Consider the following 21392-nt stretch of genomic DNA (forward strand, 5'->3'; position numbering starts at 1 on the left):
GTGCGAATGCTGGCGGGGCAGTGGTGACGGCCAGCAGCAGCCCTGTGCATGCATGAAAACACCCGCAGAGCAGTGGCAGTGGCCCCACCTGCGATGCTTGGTGGAGCAGTGGCAGCCTGATCTGCACAACTGTGAGCAGATGGGGTGGGAGTACCGAGCCCTCAGTAATGGCATCCCTGACACCAACTCCACAAGCAGAAGGGGCTGAATACAGTCCCCAGGTCCCCAGGCTCCTGCCAGTGACAGCGACAACCGTGAACCCAGCACCCCTGGCAGCGGTGCAACCAGCACCACCAGACAAGTGGAGAACAGCACTGCAAGTGGTGTATGGGACAACAGCATCTGAGCCCACGGACAGCCAGTGGAGGAACACAAGACACAGACAACCAGAACCAAAGTAACCAAAGCCATACCCAACTAAGAAAAGGTGATTACTACCACAAATGCACTGGCAGAGGATCAATGCAACAAACACTATGAAGAGCTACAGTAACATGGTAGAACAGAAGGAAAATGACAACTCTCAAGAAACCCAACCTGAAGTCACAGAAGACTACAATCTAACTGACAGAGAATTCAAAATAGCTGTCATAAAGAAACTCAAAGAGTTACAAGAAAACTCAGAAAGACAGTTCCATGAGCTCAGGAATAAAATTAGTGAACAGAAGGAATATTTCACCAAAGAGATTGAGGCATTAAAAAATAAGCCAAACAGAAATTCTGGATATGAAGAACACAATTAATGAGATAAAAAAATAATGTAGAAAGCATTAAAAATAGAGTAGCTCTTATAGAGAAGAGAATTAGTGATCTCAAACACAGCAAGATAGAAATGATTCAGGTGGAAGAGAAGAGAGAACTAAGATTTAAAAAAAAAAATGAAGAAATTCTTCAAGAAATATCTGACTCAATTAGGAGAAGTAACATAGGGTTATAGGTATCCCAGAGGGAAAAGGGAGGGAGAAAGGAGCAGAGAGCTTATTCAAAGAAATAATAGCTGAGAACTTGCCAAACCTGGGGAAAGAAATGGACATACAAGACATGAAGCTAATAGAACTCCTAATTACAGCAATGCAAAAAGACTTTCTCCAAGGCATATAATATTAAAACTGTCACAAGTCAATGACAAAGAAAAAATACTAAGGGCAGCGAGAGAAAAGAAAATATAAAGGTACACTCATTAGGCTTTCAGTGGATTTCTCAGCAGAAACTTTACAGGCTAGGAGAGAGCAAAGTGATATATTCAAAATACTGAAAAACGACAACTATCAGCCAAGAATACTCTATCCAGCAAAAGTATCCTTCAGATATGATGGAGAAATAAAAGCTTTCCCAGACAAACAAAAGCTGAAGGAGTTCATAGCCACTAGACGTGCCCTACAAGAAATGATGAGGGGAACCCTCCTAGCGGGAACAAAAAGGCAAAGGTTTACAAAGCTTTGAGCAAGAAGATAAAAAGACAGACAAAATCAGAAAACTGCAGCTCTATATCAGAATAGGTTAGCAAACATTTATTTCCATCATAAAGGATAAATGGAAAGAAAGCATCAAAAATAACTATAAACACTTCAATTTGGCCACAAACTCACAACATAAAAAAGAATAATTTGTGACAACAAAAACATGGAAAGGGAAAAGGAAAGGGATGTAATCTGCATAGGTTAACGGAGACAAGAGGTTAGCAGAAAAAGGACTATCTCATCTATGAGATCTTTTATACAAACCTCATAGTAACCACTAAATAAAAAATTGGAGCAGAGTTACAAATAAAGAGAAAACTGAGAAAACCAACACAGAAAACCACCAAAATGAAATAGCAGACAGAAATACAAGGGGAAAAAAAGCAATGGAAAAACAGAACAACTGGAAAACAAAGGATAAAATGGCAGTATTAAGCTCTCATATATCAATAATCACTGTAAATGTAAACAGATTGAATTCATCAATCAAAAGACACAGAGTGGCTGGATGGATTCAAAAACAAGACCCAACAACATGCTGCCTCTAGGAAACACATCTCAGCTCTAAAAACAAACATAGGCTCAGAGCGCAGGGATGGAAGCAAATGGCAAGCAAAATAAAGTGGGTGTAGCCATACTTATATCAGCCAAAGCAAACTTCGAGATCAAAAAGATAATGAGGAACAAAGATGGGCATTATGTAAAGATAAAAAGGATATTCCATCAAGAACACATAACACTTATTAATATATACGCACCTAACACAGGAGCATCAAAGTATATAAAGCAACTATTAACAGAACTAAAGGGTGACACTGACAGCAATACAAAAATAGTAGGGGACCTTAATGCTCTACTTACATCAATGGATAGATAATCTAGACAGAAAGCCAACAAGGAAACAGTGACCTTAAATGAAACACTAGACCAGAAGGACTTAATAGATATATACACAACATTCCATCCCAAACCAGCAGATTACACATTCTCCTCAAGTGCACGTGGAACATTCTCAAAGACAGACTGTATGTTGAGAAACAAGGCAAGCCTCAATAAATTTAAGAAGATTGAAATCGTATCAAGCATTTTTTCCGAACACAATGTGACGAAACTAGAAATCAACTACAAGAACAAAACTAGGAAAGTGACAAATATGTGGAGACTAAACAACATGCTACTGAACAACTAATGGTTCAATGAAGAAATCAAAAGATAAATCAAAAAACACCTGAAGACAAATGACAACGAAAACACAACATACCATAATTAATGGGATATAGCAAAAACGGTACTAAGAGGGAGATTTATAGCAATACAGGCCTACCTCAAGAAACAAGAAAAATCTCAAATAAATAAGCTTACCCTATACCTAAAATAACTAGAAAAAGAAGAATAAACAAAGCCCAAAATCAGTAGAAGGAAAGCAATAATAAAAATCACAGCAGAAATAAATGAAACAGAGACCAAGAAAACAAGAGAAAGGATCAATGAAACTAAGAGCTGGTTCTTTGAGGAGATAAACAAAATTGACAAACCCTTAGCCAGACTCACTAAGGAAAAAAAGAGAGAAGACTCGAATAAACAGTACCAGAGATGAAAGAGGAGAAATTACAATGGACACCACAAAAATACAAAGGATTATAAGAGAATACTATGAAAAGCTATACGTGAACAAACTTGATAACCCAGAAGAAATAGATAAATTCTTAGAATCATACAACCTCTCAAAACAGAATCAAGAAGAAACAGAGAATCTGAATAGACAATCACAACCAAAGAGATTGAAACAGTAATCAAAAGCCTCCCAAAAAACAAAAATCCAGGACCAGATGGCTTCTCTAGTGAATTCTACCAGATATCCAAAGATTTAATTTCTATCCTACTCAAATTATTCTGAAAAATTGAAGAAGACGGGATGCTTCCTAACTCATTTTATGAGGCCAACATTACCCTGATACCAAAACCAGACGAGGACAACACAAAAAAAGAAAATTACAGGGCAACATTGCTGATGAACCTAGATGCAAAAATCCTCAACAAAATACGAGCAAATTGAATATAACAATACATGAAAAGGATCATGCACTATGATCAAGTGGGATTTATTACAGGGATGCCGGGATTTGCAAATCAACCGTGATACACCACATTAACAAAATGAAGAATAAAAATCACATGATCATCTCAGTAGATGTAGAGAAAGCATGTGACAAGATCAAACATCCATTTATGCTAAAAATTCTCAACAAAATGAATATAGAAGGAAAGTACCTCAACATAATAAAGGCCATATATGACAAACCAATAGCCAACGTCATACTTAATGGTGAAAAACTGAAAGCCATCCATCTGAGAACAGGAACAAACAAGGGTGCCCACTCTCACCACTCTTATTCAACATAGTACTGGAAGTTTTGAACAGAGCAATTAGGCAAGAAAAACAAATAAAAGGAATCCAAATTGGAAAGGAAGAAGTAAAACTCTCACCGTTTGCGGATGACATGATTCTATCTATAGAAAACCCTAAAGAATCCACTAGAAAACTATCAGAAATAATTAACAACTACAGCAAAGTCGCAGGGTACAAAATCAACATACAAAAATCAGTTGCATTTCTTTTTTTTAATTTTTTTTGGTGAGGAAGATCAGCCCTGAGCTAACATCTATTGCCAATCCTCCTCCTTTTTTTCCCCCAAAGCCCCAGTAGATAGTTGTACGTCACAGTTGCACATCCTTCTAGTTGCTGTATGTGGGATGCGGCCTCAGCACGGCCGGACAAGCGGTGCATTGGTGCGCGCCTGGGATCCGAACCCGGGCCACCAGTAGCGGAGTGCGCGCACTTAACCGCTAAGCCACAGGGCCAGCCCTTCAGTTGCATTTCTACATGCTAATAACTAGCAGAAAGAGAAGTCAAGAATACAATCCCATTTACAAGTGCAACAAAAAGAATAAAATATCCAGGAATAAATACAACCAAGGAGGTGAAAGACCTATACAGTGATAACTATAAGACATTATTGAAAGAAATCGAAGAAGACATAAAGAAATGGAAAGATATTCCATGCTCATGAATTGGAACAATAAACATAGTTAACATGCCCATATTACCAAGAGCAATTTACAGATTTGATGCAATCCTAATCAGAATCCCAATGACATTCTTCACAGAATTAGAACAAAGAATCCTAAATTTATATCAAACAACAAAAGACCCCAAATAGCCAAAGCAAGCCTGAGAACAAAGAACAAAGCTGGAGGTATCACACTCCCCGACTTCAAAATATACTACAAAGCTATGGTAATCAAAACAGCATGGTACTGGCACAAAAACAGACACGCAGATCAATGGAACAGAATTGAAAGCCCAGAAATAAAACCACACATCCATGGACAGCTAATCTTCAACAAAGGAGCCAAGAATATACAATGGAGAAAGGCAAGTCTCTTCAGTAAATGGTGCTGGAAAACTGGACAGCCACATGCAAAAGAGTGAAAGTAGATCATTATCCTACACCATTCACAAAAATTAACTCTAAATGGATTAAAGACTTGAATGTAAGACCTGAAACCATAAAACTCCTAGAAGAAAATATAGGCAATACACTCTTTGATATCAGCAGCAGCATCTTTTCAAACACCATGTCTACTCAGGCAAGGGAAACAAAATAAAAAATAAACAAATAGGACTACATTAGACTAAAAAGCTTCTGCAAGGCAAGGGAAACCATCAATGAAACGAAAGACAATCCACCAACTGGGAGAAAATATTTGCAAATCATATATCCAATAAGGGGTTAATTTCCAAAATATATAAAGAACTTATACAAATAGACAACAAAAAAATGAACAACCCGATCAAAAAATGGGCAGAAGATATGAACAGACATTTTTCCAAAGAAGATATACAGGTGGCCAACAGGCACATGAAAAGATGTTCAACATCACTAATTATCAGGGAAACGCAAATTAAAAATACAATGAGATATCACCTCACATCCATGAGAATGGCTATACTTAACATAAAAAATAACAAATGTTAGTGACGATGTGGAGAAAAGGGAATCCTCCTACCCTATCGGTAGGAATGCAAACTGGTGCAGCCACTATGGAAAACAGTATGGACATTTCTCAAAAAATTAAAAATAGAAATACCTTATGATCCAGCTATCCCACTACTTGGTATTTACACAAAGAAGGTGAAATCAACAATTCAAAGAGACTTATGCATTCCTCTGTTCATCGCAGCATTATTCACAATAGCCAAGAGGTGGAAGCAACCGAAGTGCCCATCAACGGATGACTAGACAAAGATGTGGTACATATATACAATAAAATACCACTCAGCCATAAAAAAAAGGCAAAATTATGCCATTTGCGACAAAATGGGTGGACCTTGAGGGTATTATGCTAAATGAAATAAATCAGACAGAGAAAGATAAACGCCCTATGATTTCACTCATATGTGGAAGATAAATAAACACATAGATAAGGAGAACAGATTAGTGGTTACCAGAGGGGAAGAGGGTGGGGGGGAAGGTGAAAGAGGTGAAGGGGCACATATGTATAGTGATAGATAAAAACTAGACTATTGGTAGTGAACATGATGTAGTCTACACAGAAGTTGAAATATAATAATGTACACCTGAAATTTACACAATGTTATAAGCCAATACAACCTCAAAACAAAAACAAAAATAAAACTAAAAACAATCCAAATGTCCAAAAACAGTAGAATGGATAAACAGTAGTACATTCATAAAATACGCTATATAACAATGAAAGACAACAGACTACTGCTATGCACAACAACATGGATGAATCTTACAAACACAATGTTGACCAAAAAAAGCCACAAACAAATGAATACATAATATATTTAATATATTATTATTGTTATATAATAATATATTTAAATGAAATTCTAAAACAGGCAAAACTAATCAATATTGTTAGAAGTTAGAACAGTTGTTAACGATATGGGGAGTGATAACCAGGTGGTGACACCAGAGGATTGGATGTTCATATTTTGTTTCTTAATCTGGGTACTGATTAAACTAGTGTTCCCTTTGCAAAAATTCATCCAGCTGTACATTTGTGATTCATGCATTTTCCTATATATGGTATATGTGAATAAAGTGAATGATAGAAAAAAAATACACAAATAAAAAATAAAAAAATAGTATCCTTGCTATTTAATTGGGATTCAATTAAAGAATATCAAGGAAACATATCAAGTTGTTGAATCAGTAACATTAATATTTTTTATTAAACTATCACTTTTTCTAGGAAATTTTCCCTGATTACTAGCTAGAAGCAATCTCTTGCTCTTGTAAAACTTTCAAAGTACCTATCATAACTTATTGTGTTTTAAAATCGTGCATACCGGTGCCTTTCTCTGATAGTGTAAGATTTTTGCAGAGCAGGAACAGTGAATCACATGGCATATTAGCTTCCACAAAGATAGGTTTAATAAATATCTCCTTAATGCATGAAAAAATTAAGTCAGTCATTGCTTCCTATCTAGTTATTCACCTCCAATCTCTTTTCCCTCAAATCAATCCTTCACTCTCCTTCAGATTTGTCTTTCTAGAAAACACACGATTACTCAAAAACCTTTGATCACCCATATTTCCTAAAAGGCTTTAAAATTGTAATCTCATCTAACATTTTAGCCACCATCTTCAACCACTGATTCTTCCATTCGTGCCAAATTCTAGCCAGGACATTAATTCACTGAAGAAATACTTGTTGAATGTCTGCTTTATGCCAATTAGTGCACTAAGCATGGGAGACAGAAAGACAACATCCTATCCTCAAAAAAGGAGACATTTAAAGAAATAATTACTGTTCAATGTGCTAAATACTATAATAGAAATAGAGTACTGAGCAGCCCTTCCAAATCACACCAGGTATTTTCAGACCTGTATGCTTTGTTCTTGGTGTGCTCTATTTACCTAGATTGCTTTTTCCAAAGCAAATCATATTTATTTTTCAAGTTCCAACTCAGTGTCCCCCATTTTGTAAGGTCTTCCCTAAGTCCTATAAGTAACTAAATTAGTCAATCCCTTCTCTAGGTTCCTACAACTCTTTAATTATAATACTGGTCTAGTGTGTATCATAGACAGACCCAAATGCTTGTTTCCCACAGAACAGCATGTTCTCTGACAGCAGAAATCTACTCACCTACATACATAGTAGGTTCTAAATCAACATGTATTTAACTAACCTGAGCATATAATATGGAATTTATATAGCTGTTATGGAAATTCCTAATCTTTTTTTAATTGTACTTTTTGTTTTTCTTTTCTAGTTGCAAATGGATTGTGATGAACAGAAGAATAATTGTTATTGATTAACAACAATCAAACCCCACAAGTTCTATTTTAATATACTAAGTTTCAACAGAAATCAAGAATTAAAAAAGTGAGGATTTCCCTCCCAGTCTCATCTACATATAAAATTGATACACCTTGTAAAGGGTTTGGTTAGTTTTTATAGAAGAAAGGGGAAAATAAAAGTGAACTATACATTTTCATTATAAATTTCTAAAGAAGCTTTTTTAATTGGAACAATCACTCCCCTTGGGACTATTTTTATTTCTTAGAAGACTACACAACTCACACAATTTAGTGTCAGGTTGAGAAAATGGAATAAAATTCTCCTTATTCAAGAAAAAAACTCAGAACATTATTGAATTTCTCTTGTTAACACAAAAAATTAACTCTTTGAGTAGCCAAAACATTAATATTAGTTATTCCAACATATAGGAAAAAACAAAAAGCATACGGGTTTCCCTTATAACAGAAATCTAACAATGTAAGATATGTGTTCAAGTTAATGAGTATAAATGTTTAAAAATAATTTATCTACATTTAACCTAAAATTCAGGTGACATTCCAGTTGAGTAAAAAAGAAAATCCCATTTTCAAGACCAGTTATTTACTGTTCTTATTGCTGCTTTTCTCTAGGGCCCTTTGTCTCCCATTGTGTGTTTCCAACAAACACAGTAATATTGGCCTCTTTTCTCAATCACCACATTATTTCATACTGGAATTATGATAGTAGTATTGGTTGTCCAAATTTTTTGAATTAATAGTTGAAAAGGGCTTTGGATACTTTCACAGTTAGTAGAAATGTTCTGCCAAGGTTGTAAGTTCAAATTTCCAGAATTACAAAACTTAAAAAATCAAAACAATACAAAAAGAAATAAAAAATGTATTTTTAAAAAAGGTCATGTGATACTCCTTTCTTACTTCCTACCCCTAAATTCTGCTTCTATACTCAGCAGCCTTTGAACTAGGCTTATCCAGACTGAAGCTATTCCAAAATCACTTTTTATTTTAAAATTAGGTGTGTATAATGACTCAGTAAACGGGAATAGCATTTTCATCACTTTTGCCAACAAGGAACTATAACTTTTCCTTTGTTTTCAAATAGAAGGCAGCAGGTTCAAAAACAGAGGATGGATACCACTTTTATTTGCCATAACGGCTCCTTTTCAAAAGATAAAAATATCTTAAGGCTACCATAGACTTGATATAATACCTTTATATCAACAGAGCTTAAAATAATAATCACGACCCCTCCATATTAATAATGCGACACTGCTAAGGGTTTCAGGACTATGACCCATTCAAAATACTGGCTTAAAGCTGTACAAACCACACGCCAGGAAGCAAACTGGAATTCCAATGTGATGATCTGTTTCTAAATGCTGTTTCATGAATGGGAAGAGAGTAGTATATACTGATCTTTTAAAATACCATTATGACTTCCTGTTTATCATTTCAAACGTCACAAGTTGAGCACAGAAGGATATTAAATCTGGGCATCTTGCTCTGCCTTTAGAAACAATAAAAGTTCTGCCTTTTGAAAAATTAAATTAGAAGGTAAATGGCCTTAGAGCACTGGCTAAGGTGACTGCGAAATGAAGAGCCTATTCATTCTTCTGTATCTGATACTTAACATTAAAAACAACAAAAAACAACAAATAACAAAAATGACTCTGTGGTTACGGACTCTTCTTAGTAACAGTTCAGAAGTATTCTCCTTATCTACTGAGACTCAGGGCAACCTCAACATTCTAAATATGCCAATAAAAGTAAGAAATTTTGCAATAAGAGTCAGTCAGCTAGCCAGGCTAGCCAGTCCACTATGTTCCTGACACGTTACTGGTTTTTGGGACAAAGAATTGAGTAAAGCAACCTATTTTCTTAAGAAGGTCTTTCTAAGTAGTAGGAATGGCATGAAAGTAGACTGCTATACAATATGAAAGCAGAAATATATACAAGTTAAAGGAGCTGTATAGAGGAGGTGGTGAATAATTCTTCTGGGGTCAGAGTGATGGTGTCAGGGAAAGTTTCCTAGAGAAGGTAACATAAGAATTAGGTGTTGAAGTAAACAGTAAGTCTTTATCCAGGTGAGAGAGATGTATAAAAAGTCTAATCAAAAGCAAGGTGGCATGAAATAGATTGATATGTCTGGAGTTCAGTATACCTGGCACAAAAACTATGGGGGAGGTAGAAGATAGAGGAGGAGAAGAAAGGTAGGGAGAATATAGATGACAAAGGGCCTTGTATGCCATGCAGGGGAGAACCCTGATCAGATTTGCATTTTAGAAAGGTCACCGGTTACAGCACAGAACATGATTTGAAGGGGGTGAGAGCAGAGGCAGGAAGTCCAAGTGAGAAATAATAAGGAACTAAACTAAAAGTGGTTACATATTCAAGAGACAGAAATAATAGACTTGGAAAAGGACAAGACTTGGGAGTAGCAGGTAGCTAAAGGAGAAGGGAATTCAAAATGATTCCTAGATTTCTGGCTTAGGAAACTAGATGAATAATAATGTCAAAACACAATCAGGAATAGAAGAACATGTGATTAGAGAGTGAGTGGGGAGGTACCAAATGTTAGGATCAATATTCAGATTGATCTTTTGGATCAATCTTTTGAAATACCTGTTCATCAATCTTTTCCTCTCTATCTCACAGTACATTTCCCTGTCCCTTCTTACCCCAATGCCACAGCTGCCTAGACCGGTGACGGACATCTAACCCAAGATGAGCCAAGAACTTGAGCCAGTGTGGGTTCTTCCCTTGAACAGAAGGCATGAGGATTTTGGAGTTGAGGTTGCCATTGTAAGGTGGCCCTAGGCACACCTGAGAAATGATGGCCTTCTGCAGAGTCAGAGAGAAGAGGAGGGAGAAGGAGAGTGGGCAGGGTGAGGGGAAGATGAGGAAAAGCAGAGACAAGCACAAAATGGAGGGAAAACAGGCAAGAAAGAAATGTACAAACAGAACTACCTGGGTTTCTGAGAGCTCTCTAGATCCTGATTCTAATCCTTGGTGAGATTAAACTGCAGTTCTTGCCCTCAGGCTTCATAAGAAACTCCACAATCCTAACAAAAGCCTTTTTTAACTTAGCGCAGTGAATCGTGTAAAATGTTGAGTTTCAGGTGCATCTGAAAACACCTAAGTGGAGCTGAATACAAGAGTGCAGATGTTGCAGGAAAGACTTGCATCAGAGAGAGATTTAAAAAGTGTTCAGAATAGTGACAGTAGTTAAACTTGCAAGTAGCCATGTTAGAGAATGTAGTGTAAGAAGATAAGGCAAGAATCTAGGGGGAACACCAGCATGTAAGGGTCAGCGTCAATCCCATTCAAGGAAACTAATGAACTAGGCAGGGAGAAGCTAAACTGAGTGGGCTGCTGAGGTAATGGGAAGTGAGGAGGTCAGGATCACAGTGGCTCTACTATTAGGAGTAAAGATACTATTCTAATAAGGGGAAAAAAAGAAACTGGGGGGCAGTTAAAGGATGATCATGGGTGTTAAGGCACAAACTATACAAGTTTATTGGCTGAGGAACATCCAGATAGGGGCAGAGTTTGAAGCTGTAAGTGAAAAAGGCATAAATAAAGGGGGTAAAAGAAATAAACACAGTACATTAAGAGGGACTGGCCCTGAACAGAAGAAAAAAGGCAACTTTTCCCCTGAGACCAATAAGAACTAAGTATCAGTCTGGGGTTACTTTGTGAAGAAACAAAGACCTACAATAAATTTCAGAGAGCTTTACCACATGTAATTTTTTACATACCGAACTGTACCTGTTTCTTGATTAAGGCAAGGAAGATTACTATATCTAAAAAAAAATTTATCATCATCGTAAAAGGTTAAATGTTTAAAGGGCAAATATCTAGCAAGGTCCTTACTCTACCAAAGATATAAAATAAATAGGGAATTGCTAATTTAGTAACTTTGGTATTTAAGTGGTATAAGTAGTAGCATAATGATACGTAAAAAACATGTCAACCACTGCTTTGTCATTAAAAGACAAATTCCAATTATTATACTATTTTAAAACGTAAATACTATTTCACTATGAAGCTAAAAAGCCTACTCTTTTGCTCATGATTTAAAGAGTCAGGTAGTAAAGGTAATAAACTCCAAACTAATTCAGATAAAAGAACAGAACATGGGAGCAAGAAATGGCTTTTTAAAAGATAATCTATTCAATCACCTTCATTTTATGAATGAAGAAACTGAAGCCTCCAAAGGTCCAAGTTCATAACCTTAATTACACCTCAACTCTAGGACTTTGAACCCAGTTTTTAGCTTTTAATTCATACTCATCCCACTTTTTTGTGTCTTTTCTTCTGGCCTATGGGCAGGGATGTTAGATGGAAATATTTTATCTGTTCTATGGAAAAAGAAGACAGAAGCATCTAAAGAGAAACACTACTCCATTCCAACTGCTCTGAAGACTGTTGCAAACAATTAACTCAGTTCATAATTATAGCCACACAGCTGAATGTTTTAAACTGTCAAGAACTGAAACAGTTTTACTCAATTTTCAAACTATTAGCAGCTATTATTATCTTTGTGGATTAACAATATCCTTCATTCCTTCTACAATATTCACAAAGCACAAGTTGGTGTCTAACTTCTAAACAAAATTTTCTCTCATCTTCACATTCAATTACATTCTAATCCTTTAGAAGTATGGTAAAAAGATTAACTTGAATATTATTACAAATCATTGTAAAAATTAAACAGCAACACATTAAGATTTTCAACTCTTAGGATATAAAAACACACTAGTCACACACACGCACGCACACAGACACACTCCTATGATTTCAATATAATAAATCTCTGCTTTCTACAACATGTTTGCTATATAATGAATATTATGTTAGGCACAAAGTTTTCCAATCTACATTGCTTTAAGATTACTTAAAATCTCTACCTCAATACAAATCTACTTTATAAGAGTGATACATCTCCGTTTGTATGCAAAAATATTAAATATATATATGTAAAATAAATGAGAACAACTCACTACGGTAGATATCTATTCCCCTACCTTATTTTATTCTCTCTACATTTAATTTAACAATCTATAATTCAGTGATTTCTAAAAATTTTTTTTTTCTTTTTTGGTGAGGAAGATTAGCTCTGGGCTAACATCCATGCCCATCTTTCTCTACTTTTTACGTGGGATGCCTGCCACAGCGTGGCTTGATAAGCGGTGCGTAGGTCCGCGCTTGAGATCCGAACCTGCAAACTCCGGTCTGCAGAAGTGGAGCATGCAAAATTAACCACTATGACAAGAGGCTGGTGCCTAAAAAATTTTTAAAGGATTACAGTAAGCACAATGTTTAATGTTTCAGTATTACAATGTTTCTATGAATATTCTCATCTATCCTTCTGCATTCAGAAGTATTTTTGTAGAATATATTCTTAAAAGTGGAAATAGTCAATAATTTTAACACATGATGCCAAATGTCTCTCTCAAAAGGGTATACCAATTTTCATGCCCACCAACAATGAAAAAGACTGCCTGTTCACGTAGTGACATTCTCTCCAACAACAGATATTTTTCTGATTCATCTTTGTACAGTAGCCACTAAATTTTACACCACTTAGTCTACTGATGATTTACCTATTATGTAAGTTGCTTATTTAATAAAGTACCCACCAGAAGAGATATTACCATTAACTGAAGAGAAAAGCAAAGAAAGAAAGAAAGAAAAGAGAAGTAAGAGAAAATATGATGGGACAAGCATAAATAAAGGAAAAAAATTAAACAATCACACAGATGGAACCATTCTCATTGGTACCTGGACTGTCTAAATTCTTCTGGAGAAGTGCATTACTTGTCTGCCTCTTGGTAAAAATACTAGGCTAAATTGAAGGTTTTTATTAGGGGTCTTTAAAGTTACCTAAAAGTTTCAAAAAATTATTTATTACTTGACTTCTTTAATGCATTAGAGAAAAATAATCTAAATAAAAAGTATAGAGTTATGAAAGGGACTTATAGGTCATAGTAGTGACTGTTGAAGATCTTGCAGCCATAAAAGACCATAATGTGGGTAAGCTCAAGGAGTATGGGAAGTATCTGAGAAAGAGAAACATTATTATGCCTCTTCCATACCTGGACCACTGTTTGCAGCTTCTAGGTTTCATACCTAAAGGAAGAAAATGCAACTGTGGAAACAATTTCAGACTTTCAAGATTTAAACATCTTTTTACAGGTCAGAAACAGGATGGGAAAAGGGGAGAAGGAGAGAAGGCATGCTTAGGATCACATGAGCAAGAACAAAAACCAGTTTGATTCTATCAGCACAGTTCTGCAAAGCAGGCTAGACTACAGACGAACTATAACTTGAAAAATTCATCAATAATTATGATCTAATGAACGAGTTTACACTTTGAAAATAAGAGTGCTAATTTTGAAAACAAGAACATCAACAAAAACACCTAGTTCATCACTCCCTTCTTGAAATAGTCTTTTCACTTGGTTTCCTAGATACCATGCTCTCTTGGTTCTCTTTTTCCTTCATTGGCTATACTTTCTCAGTCTTTTTTACTTATTCCATCTCTCTAAGACCTAAATTTACAGTGTTGTTGGGTGCTCAGGCCTTTTTCTTGGCTATTTACAGTTACTTCCAACTTCGGCTACCTCCATTTCTGGGTATGACAGACTAAGATACTAACAGATAACATAATTAGTCATACTCCCCTGCCAAAAACATACAAGCTGGACATACTACAAAAAGCCCTACTTGAAGATAATGGAGAGTGAGTGAAAGAAGACAGACTCCGATGGGGAGTTCTAAGCTTACTAAGAGTAAAGATGGGAAGCTACACAAAGAAGTTCCCATCTCTTCAGAGCGTAGCCTAAGCTAACTAGAGTCTGCATGGTTCAGGTGCAGTGGAAGAGGAACCTGTGGAAGAGTGAAAGCAGGCTATCTTAACCACTGAGAAAGCCGGGGTAACCCAGAAGGGAAAGAACCATCCAAGGGATCCCTAAACCTAAATCACTCATGCAAGGAACAGATTCAAAGCAGCTCACTAAAAGACAAGAGATTTGAACTGAGGCTGGAGCTACTGCCCAAGAAACATAGTTTGAAGTTAAAGCCTAACCAAAAACGTTAACTGCTAAAACAACCACCCATTGAAGAAAAACAACCAAACCCAGAATCTCTACTAATCTTCATAATGTCCAGGGTACAATCCCAAATTACCCAGCATACATACGAATGAACCAAGAAATATAAACATTTTTCCCCTCCACAGCCAGAAACAGCTATTCTCACTAGCCTCAATGATGTAAAAAATAAACAAATTTCCTCTTAGTGAATTAAAATCTTATCACAGAAATAAAAAATCCCAGCAGAGAAATAGAAACAATAAAAAAGTGCTAACTGATTCAGCAATAGAACATCAGTCAGTGGGTGAAAGACCATTGGATACACATAGTCTCAAAGTTATCATTTCAGAGATTACTTAAGAATTGCAAACAAAAAAAGGTGCCTTTAAAATGGAGAAATTTGGTGGACAACATCTAAACCAAGTGATGGAACCCAGCATCACCAGTAAAGAGACAAACAGGGATGTGGCACAATGTATTATTATTATACTCTTTACAATTACAATTTTTTGTAATTACAGAAAAAATACAATTTTTCTATAGGTTTGAAATATTTTCCAAAAAATTGGAGGAAAACACGAAACAAAAGAAAAAAAGGCAAAAGGAAGACCATTATAAATCAGAGAGGGAAGAATTAAAGCAGCTGGCCTGGGATCCATTTACTACCTTTACCAGGTGGCAAGTCAGGGAAAAGTAGATGATGGAGTTTAATCTACTTCTTAATAGGCTGATAACTGGTCCTCCCAGTAAATAGGCTAATGATTTTTCTTAGGAGGAAAGTCCTTATCTGAAGAATACTCTTAGCAGGATGTCCCTTGTTAAGGAGGCTTACAGTAAACGAACCCACGACCTATGGATTTATGAGGCATGGCACACTGGAGAATATCACGTAAGCTACACAACCTTGCAGTACAGAGCGGAGAAGTTTCGAAATCTAAATGCTCTCTGCTATGAGGTAATAACTAGACTTCCTCATTTACAGACTCATCTACTCTGGGCCAGTGCATGTTTGATGTAGAAAGGAAGTACCTGTGGAATCACGCAGTGTCCCAGATCGCTCCTTGTTTTACCTGTGCCTTCTGACTCCATGTATCCTTGAAACTATTAGTAAAACTGGATTCTAGGGAATATCTCTGATAAGTGAATCTGATTTGATAATATGATTCTTTGTATTGGCTTACAAATAAAAGACGAGACTGTCAAAAATAATTATAATCTTAGATTAACAATACTATTAATATTATTACTTTAGTAGATTGAGTTAAATGTTAATTTGACACAAATAATTAACACAGTATACTTACAGGATAAATGAGGCATCTTTTACCCTATGGGGAATTTCCCTACAGAGAATTTCTTTTTAAGCATTCATAGGAAAAAACTTACCAAAATTACAGTATGTGAAATTACAGAGAAAAATCTCAATGAATTTTTAAAAAAGCATATATCACCAGAACTGTCACAAAATTCTAATTAATATATGAATATATATGATGATAAACCTGTAATCCAAGGGGTGTGTGCATCCTAGAACACTTCTAAACACGCCCTTTGAACTAAGATTCTGCCCACTTTATAGAGTTGTGGTGAAGTTCAAATGATATGATATAGTTATTATACTATTTTGATGATGTATTATTTTACTTGGTTTTACATAATACCTCTACAGATCATAATCTACATCATTTTTCCTATTTGTGATCCACTAATGACAACCACTTAGAAACAGGCCATGAAGGAGCATGAGACAAGGTGATCCTAACAGCTGATGCAAGCTCAAAGGATGCTTTCAATAATAGAAACTTGAACATGTAAAAATAGAAGAATGAAACAAAAGGAGAAAGAGTTTTAAAATAGAGAAGTAAAGGGTAGCAGGCAGAGAAGGTCTCACAGAAGAATACATAAGTTCTCATTTTATAGGAATATTCAGCACAGGGAAAAGTAATGGCCTCAGAACGGAGGAAGTAAAAAAAAGCAGATATAGGTAACAGTATGTTTAGCTGTGAGGAATTAAAGAATCTGAAAACATGTTGCCCATCTTTGGGCCTTTTTGTCATAGAGGGCAAGTATCATGTTAATCATATTATTTCATCCAAACTCTAGGAGAGTATAGTATAGTATATTTCAGAAGTTCTCATCTTACTGAAGCAGTACAGTAAAGTGGCTAACACTATTAGCCATATATTCAGTTATAAAGTCCAACACCTAACAACTATTTATCTTGGGCAAGTTGCTTAACTTACCTAAGCCTCAGTTTCCTATTCTGTAAGACAGGAATAAAGATAATACCCAATTCATGAGATAGTGACTAAAAACACACATTATAGAACCTGGTACAAAGTAAATATTCCATAAAAGCTAGTTATTACCCTTATTATTGAGAAAGGGATTTCTTGCATATTTTGATGAACTTCATTGTATGGCTTAATTTTACCATCTCTTTCTCTAGCCAAATAACTAAGGGATCAGTAAAAGTTGATAAGCTACTTTAATTTCCAAAAAAAAAGAAATTGTTTCAGAAGCCAGTATTTACGCTAGTATCAAAATTAAAAGTATGAATACTATTAAAAAAGGCAGCAAAGACTTCGTATTCAAACATTATACTCTATAAAATTAGAACGTATGATTTTATAGTATCATAAATCAGGTCAGTTTTTTTCTTGGCCAGAAAAAACAAACTCCCATTTCTAAAAATGTCTCAGGTTTTCTTCTTGAGGAAGTCATCTTGTAACAAAATACCCTGTTATCATAGAAAGCAAGTATAGAATAGTATGTCATGAACAAGACTATAAAAATGTAGTGGTATATGAGTCAGGAAAAAAATTCATCTGGAAAAATGAATAAGTAGAAGTTTTTCTCCAAATTTAAATTAATTTAATTTAAAGTAAGTTGTCTGTTTTGTGACTATTTCTTTGATACTCCCATATACATAAAAAATACTTCCTTAAGAAATTATAAATGACCTTTCAGTTTAAAAAAATGCTCTATATTATTTGCTTCTTATAGAAAAGTAGGCCAGTTTTGTAAAAGAACCATGAATGAGGAAAGCAATTTGACAAGTAAGAAAAGCAAACATATAGTCTTACTCTTTTTTCCCGTTCTTTATATTTAAATTTAATCCAGTTTTTAAAAAGCATTACAAAAGAAGCTAAAGTCAGGGCATCCAATCCAGACCACCCTAACCACTGCCACGAATTCAAGGACTATACATACTATTAATTTTGTGATTCAAGGACTATACAGGCTATGAATTTTAGCTTTCTGTGAGGCAACAATTCCACAGTGGTCTTATATAATCACAGGAAAAAATAGAAAATAAAACTATGGTTGTGACACAGTAATACTGTAAACCTATGAACTTTATCACTGAGTCTAATTTCTTATTGCTAATGAGGTTTAAGAATAACAGAAAACACGCTTCACATATAGTTCAAATAGGACAACTTTTCTTTCTAATTAACTAAATTAAATTCATTATTGAGATTTACAGAAGAAATGTCTTCTAAAGATTAGTGAATATCTTTTGTTCTTAAACTCGTCATACACTGTACATAGGCTTATTATATATAACGTAGTCGTTCCATGGTAAAAAAAATCAGCAACTATACAGTAGCTCAAAGCCTCTGAATAATTTAGGACTACAAAAATGACTATTCAGAAGAAATTACAGGGAAAAATTTAGATAAGGAATGTAATTTAGTAAGGACCTTGGTTAAAAGAAAGTGAAAGAGACAAAGAGATAAACCATAACTTCCTATCTAAGTGTTATTCTTAAAACAAAAATCTTTAAAGATTTTGTTTTTCATGGGAACTTCACAAAAAAAAAAAAGGTGTATGAAAAAGCCTAAATGATGTGTAAACAAAAGTGACACAAATGATAATCAGGAGCCAAATACAGAGTATTTTGACTGAATGATTGGATAAAAAGATGATTAAAACTTTGAGAAAGAAAAGATATATCATATAGATTCTATGAATTTTGCAATCCTATGGAAAAAATACCCCACAAAAAATAAACCTCACACCAAAAAAGAATCACGTCCTACATCTGTTTCTATTCAGATTAATTATGATACCTTTGTCCTATAAAACACTTTACTATTCCTTCAAAAGGAAAAAATGGTGAGAAACTTTGATAATCTAACTGAATTAAAATTTGTTAGAGAATTCTCTTGCTCCTTTATCTATCTCAAAACTTGGAAGTTATACCAAAATGTAATAGCCAAACACACATGCAAAATGACCCTGAAATTAAGATAATTGCTGGTACCAAATGTTGTTTTTAAGTTCTGCAATAAAACAGTCTCCCAGACATTTAATAGTATGTCATTTGGTAAATGAAAGTTTCCACAAAGTAAGACCAGTGAGAAGACCTAAAAATTATGCTAGTGAAGAGTCTGGTTGAAAGAAACAAAAATTTCGATTATTTTAGTCCAACACTAATTTTATTTCAAGTTACTACAGAACTGAATAAAATGCTGACACCACCATACAAAAATTTATTGAGTTGGCAATAGGCAAAGCATGATGTCAGCCACCCAATATTGCCATTCACATTACCAAATGGCATGAACACTTTAATTCTTGAACTTAAATTCGACTTCATGCCTAAAGTTACAGTAAAAATAAAAACCTTAGGCATAAGGCATTATTAAACATAGATGAGTTAAGTTTGACTCATCTTAGTCTTGAGTTTTGACTCAAGTTTTGACTCAAATTAGTCTAGTACTTTAACAAATTCAGTAAAAAACACGGAAAAACGCAAGCTTAAACATATTACAATTTTCTAAATGTGCAACATTCTTCATCAAATAGACCCATACAAATAAGTTTCAGTCACTTGCAATATTCAAATAAGTAACACCACACACACACACACACACACACACACACACACACACAACGCAGGTGGACAGGAGACACAGAAACACACACATATACACAAGCACACAAGTCTTTACCTTCATGGCATGGATTTCTTCAAGCAATCTTTGTGCTCGTCTTTGGTTTTTTAACAGTGCATCTTCATTGCCCCTGCAAAAAATACATTACCATATGTAACCAGGAAAAGCATTTATTTTAGACTCATATTATAATGAAAAGTCTCTTCATTTCTTTTGGAAAAGCATAATAAATCTCTAACAAACAATGTGTTGCCCTCCCCATCCCCACCCAACACATACCCAGATTCCATCAACAAACCCCAGTTTTTGGCAAAAATAAGCATAATCCTGGCATTACATTAATGACTATTACCACTGATAGACAGTTTGCCTTCTAATTGCTTAATTGGAAGGCCAAATAATACTTTTTAATCAATGAATTAATAGTACATTGTATTTAATGTAAAAGAAATTTTATAAGCTACAATTAAAGGTTGGATATAATTTTATTAAATAAAAATTTATTCCCTGAAATTAAAGAAATATATAAAGATATTAAATATCAGATTATATCAGAGGAGGGCTATCTTCTGAAACATTTATGAAAAAAAGAACAAGAAATTAATCAGGAACAAAACACATTTGAAGACTGTAAGCATTCATACTTAAAGCATAAGAACTACAAATAACATACTTTTTCTGTAATACTAGTCACACTGAAAATACAAAATATTATTTTTTAAAAAAAATTGGGATGGAACACAATGTTTGGATAAACATTTCCAGAAGGTACTGATAATTTCAAATTAATTAGCAATTCAAGGAATAAAGTGATATAAAATCTTCATAATCGATTCAAGGTATTAGTAGATTTGTTAAACTATACAGGGCATACCTCGGAGATATTGTGGATTCAGTTCCAGATCACCGCAATAAAGCGAATATCGAAACAAAGCAAGACACGTGAAATTTTTGTTTCCCAGTGCATATAAAAGTTAATGTTGGGGCCGGCCCCGTGGCTTAGCGGTTAAGTGCGTGCAATCCGCTGCTGGCGGCCCTGGGTTGGATCCCGGGCGCGCACCGACGCACCGCTTCTCCGGCCATGCTGAGGCCGCGTCCCACATACAGCAACTAGAAGGATGTGCGGCTATGACATACAACTATCTACTGGGGCTTTGGGGGAAAATAAATAAATAAATAAAAATTATTAAAGAAAAAAAAGTTAATGTTTACACTACACTGTAGTCTATTAAGTGTATGGTAGCATTATGTCCAAAAAAAACATGTACATAACTTAAGTAAAAAATACTTTATTGTTAAAAAATGCTAACCATCATCTGAGTAAAAATCGTAATCTTTTTGCTGGTAGAGGGTCTTATAAAAATGCAATATCTGCAAAGCACAATAAAGCGAAACACAGTAAGATGAGGTATGCCAGTTTCAAAATCATAAAATAACTTCTAACAACATAAAATGCATAAATAACCCCCAAGAACTTTCATTCTGAAAAGGCCAAAAGGAGAGTTTTGAAAAAACAGCAAAAGAACTCATCATGTATCTTAAGCGAATATGGTCCAAACTGTACAGGACAGGCTGACACAGCACATTTTATCTCAC

At 35.0% G+C, this 21392-nt stretch overlaps 1 protein-coding gene across 2 annotated transcripts in view; it reads right to left on the minus strand.

Annotated features, from left to right (window-relative positions):
• Positions 1 to 21392, minus strand: part of SRFBP1 (serum response factor binding protein 1) — a 73799-nt gene that overhangs the window by 38775 nt on the left and 13632 nt on the right. The window contains exons 1-2 of one of the 2 annotated variants that reach the window (XM_087429900.1): positions 20671 to 20811; positions 19854 to 19926 (exon numbers count right to left, since the gene is read on the minus strand). In XM_087429900.1, the coding sequence (XP_087286026.1) occupies positions 19854 to 19859 (6 nt within the window). In that variant the 5' untranslated portion in view covers positions 19860 to 19926; positions 20671 to 20811. Of the gene's footprint in view, positions 1 to 19853; positions 19927 to 20670; positions 20812 to 21392 lie in introns of those variants that run through there. The other variant, XM_014796538.2, reaches the window with a different exon arrangement.

Source organism: Ceratotherium simum, chromosome 4 (assembly GCF_057802395.1).
Source record: "Ceratotherium simum simum isolate JZ-2026a chromosome 4, ASM5780239v1, whole genome shotgun sequence".
Classification (NCBI taxonomy): Eukaryota; Metazoa; Chordata; class Mammalia; order Perissodactyla; family Rhinocerotidae; genus Ceratotherium; species Ceratotherium simum.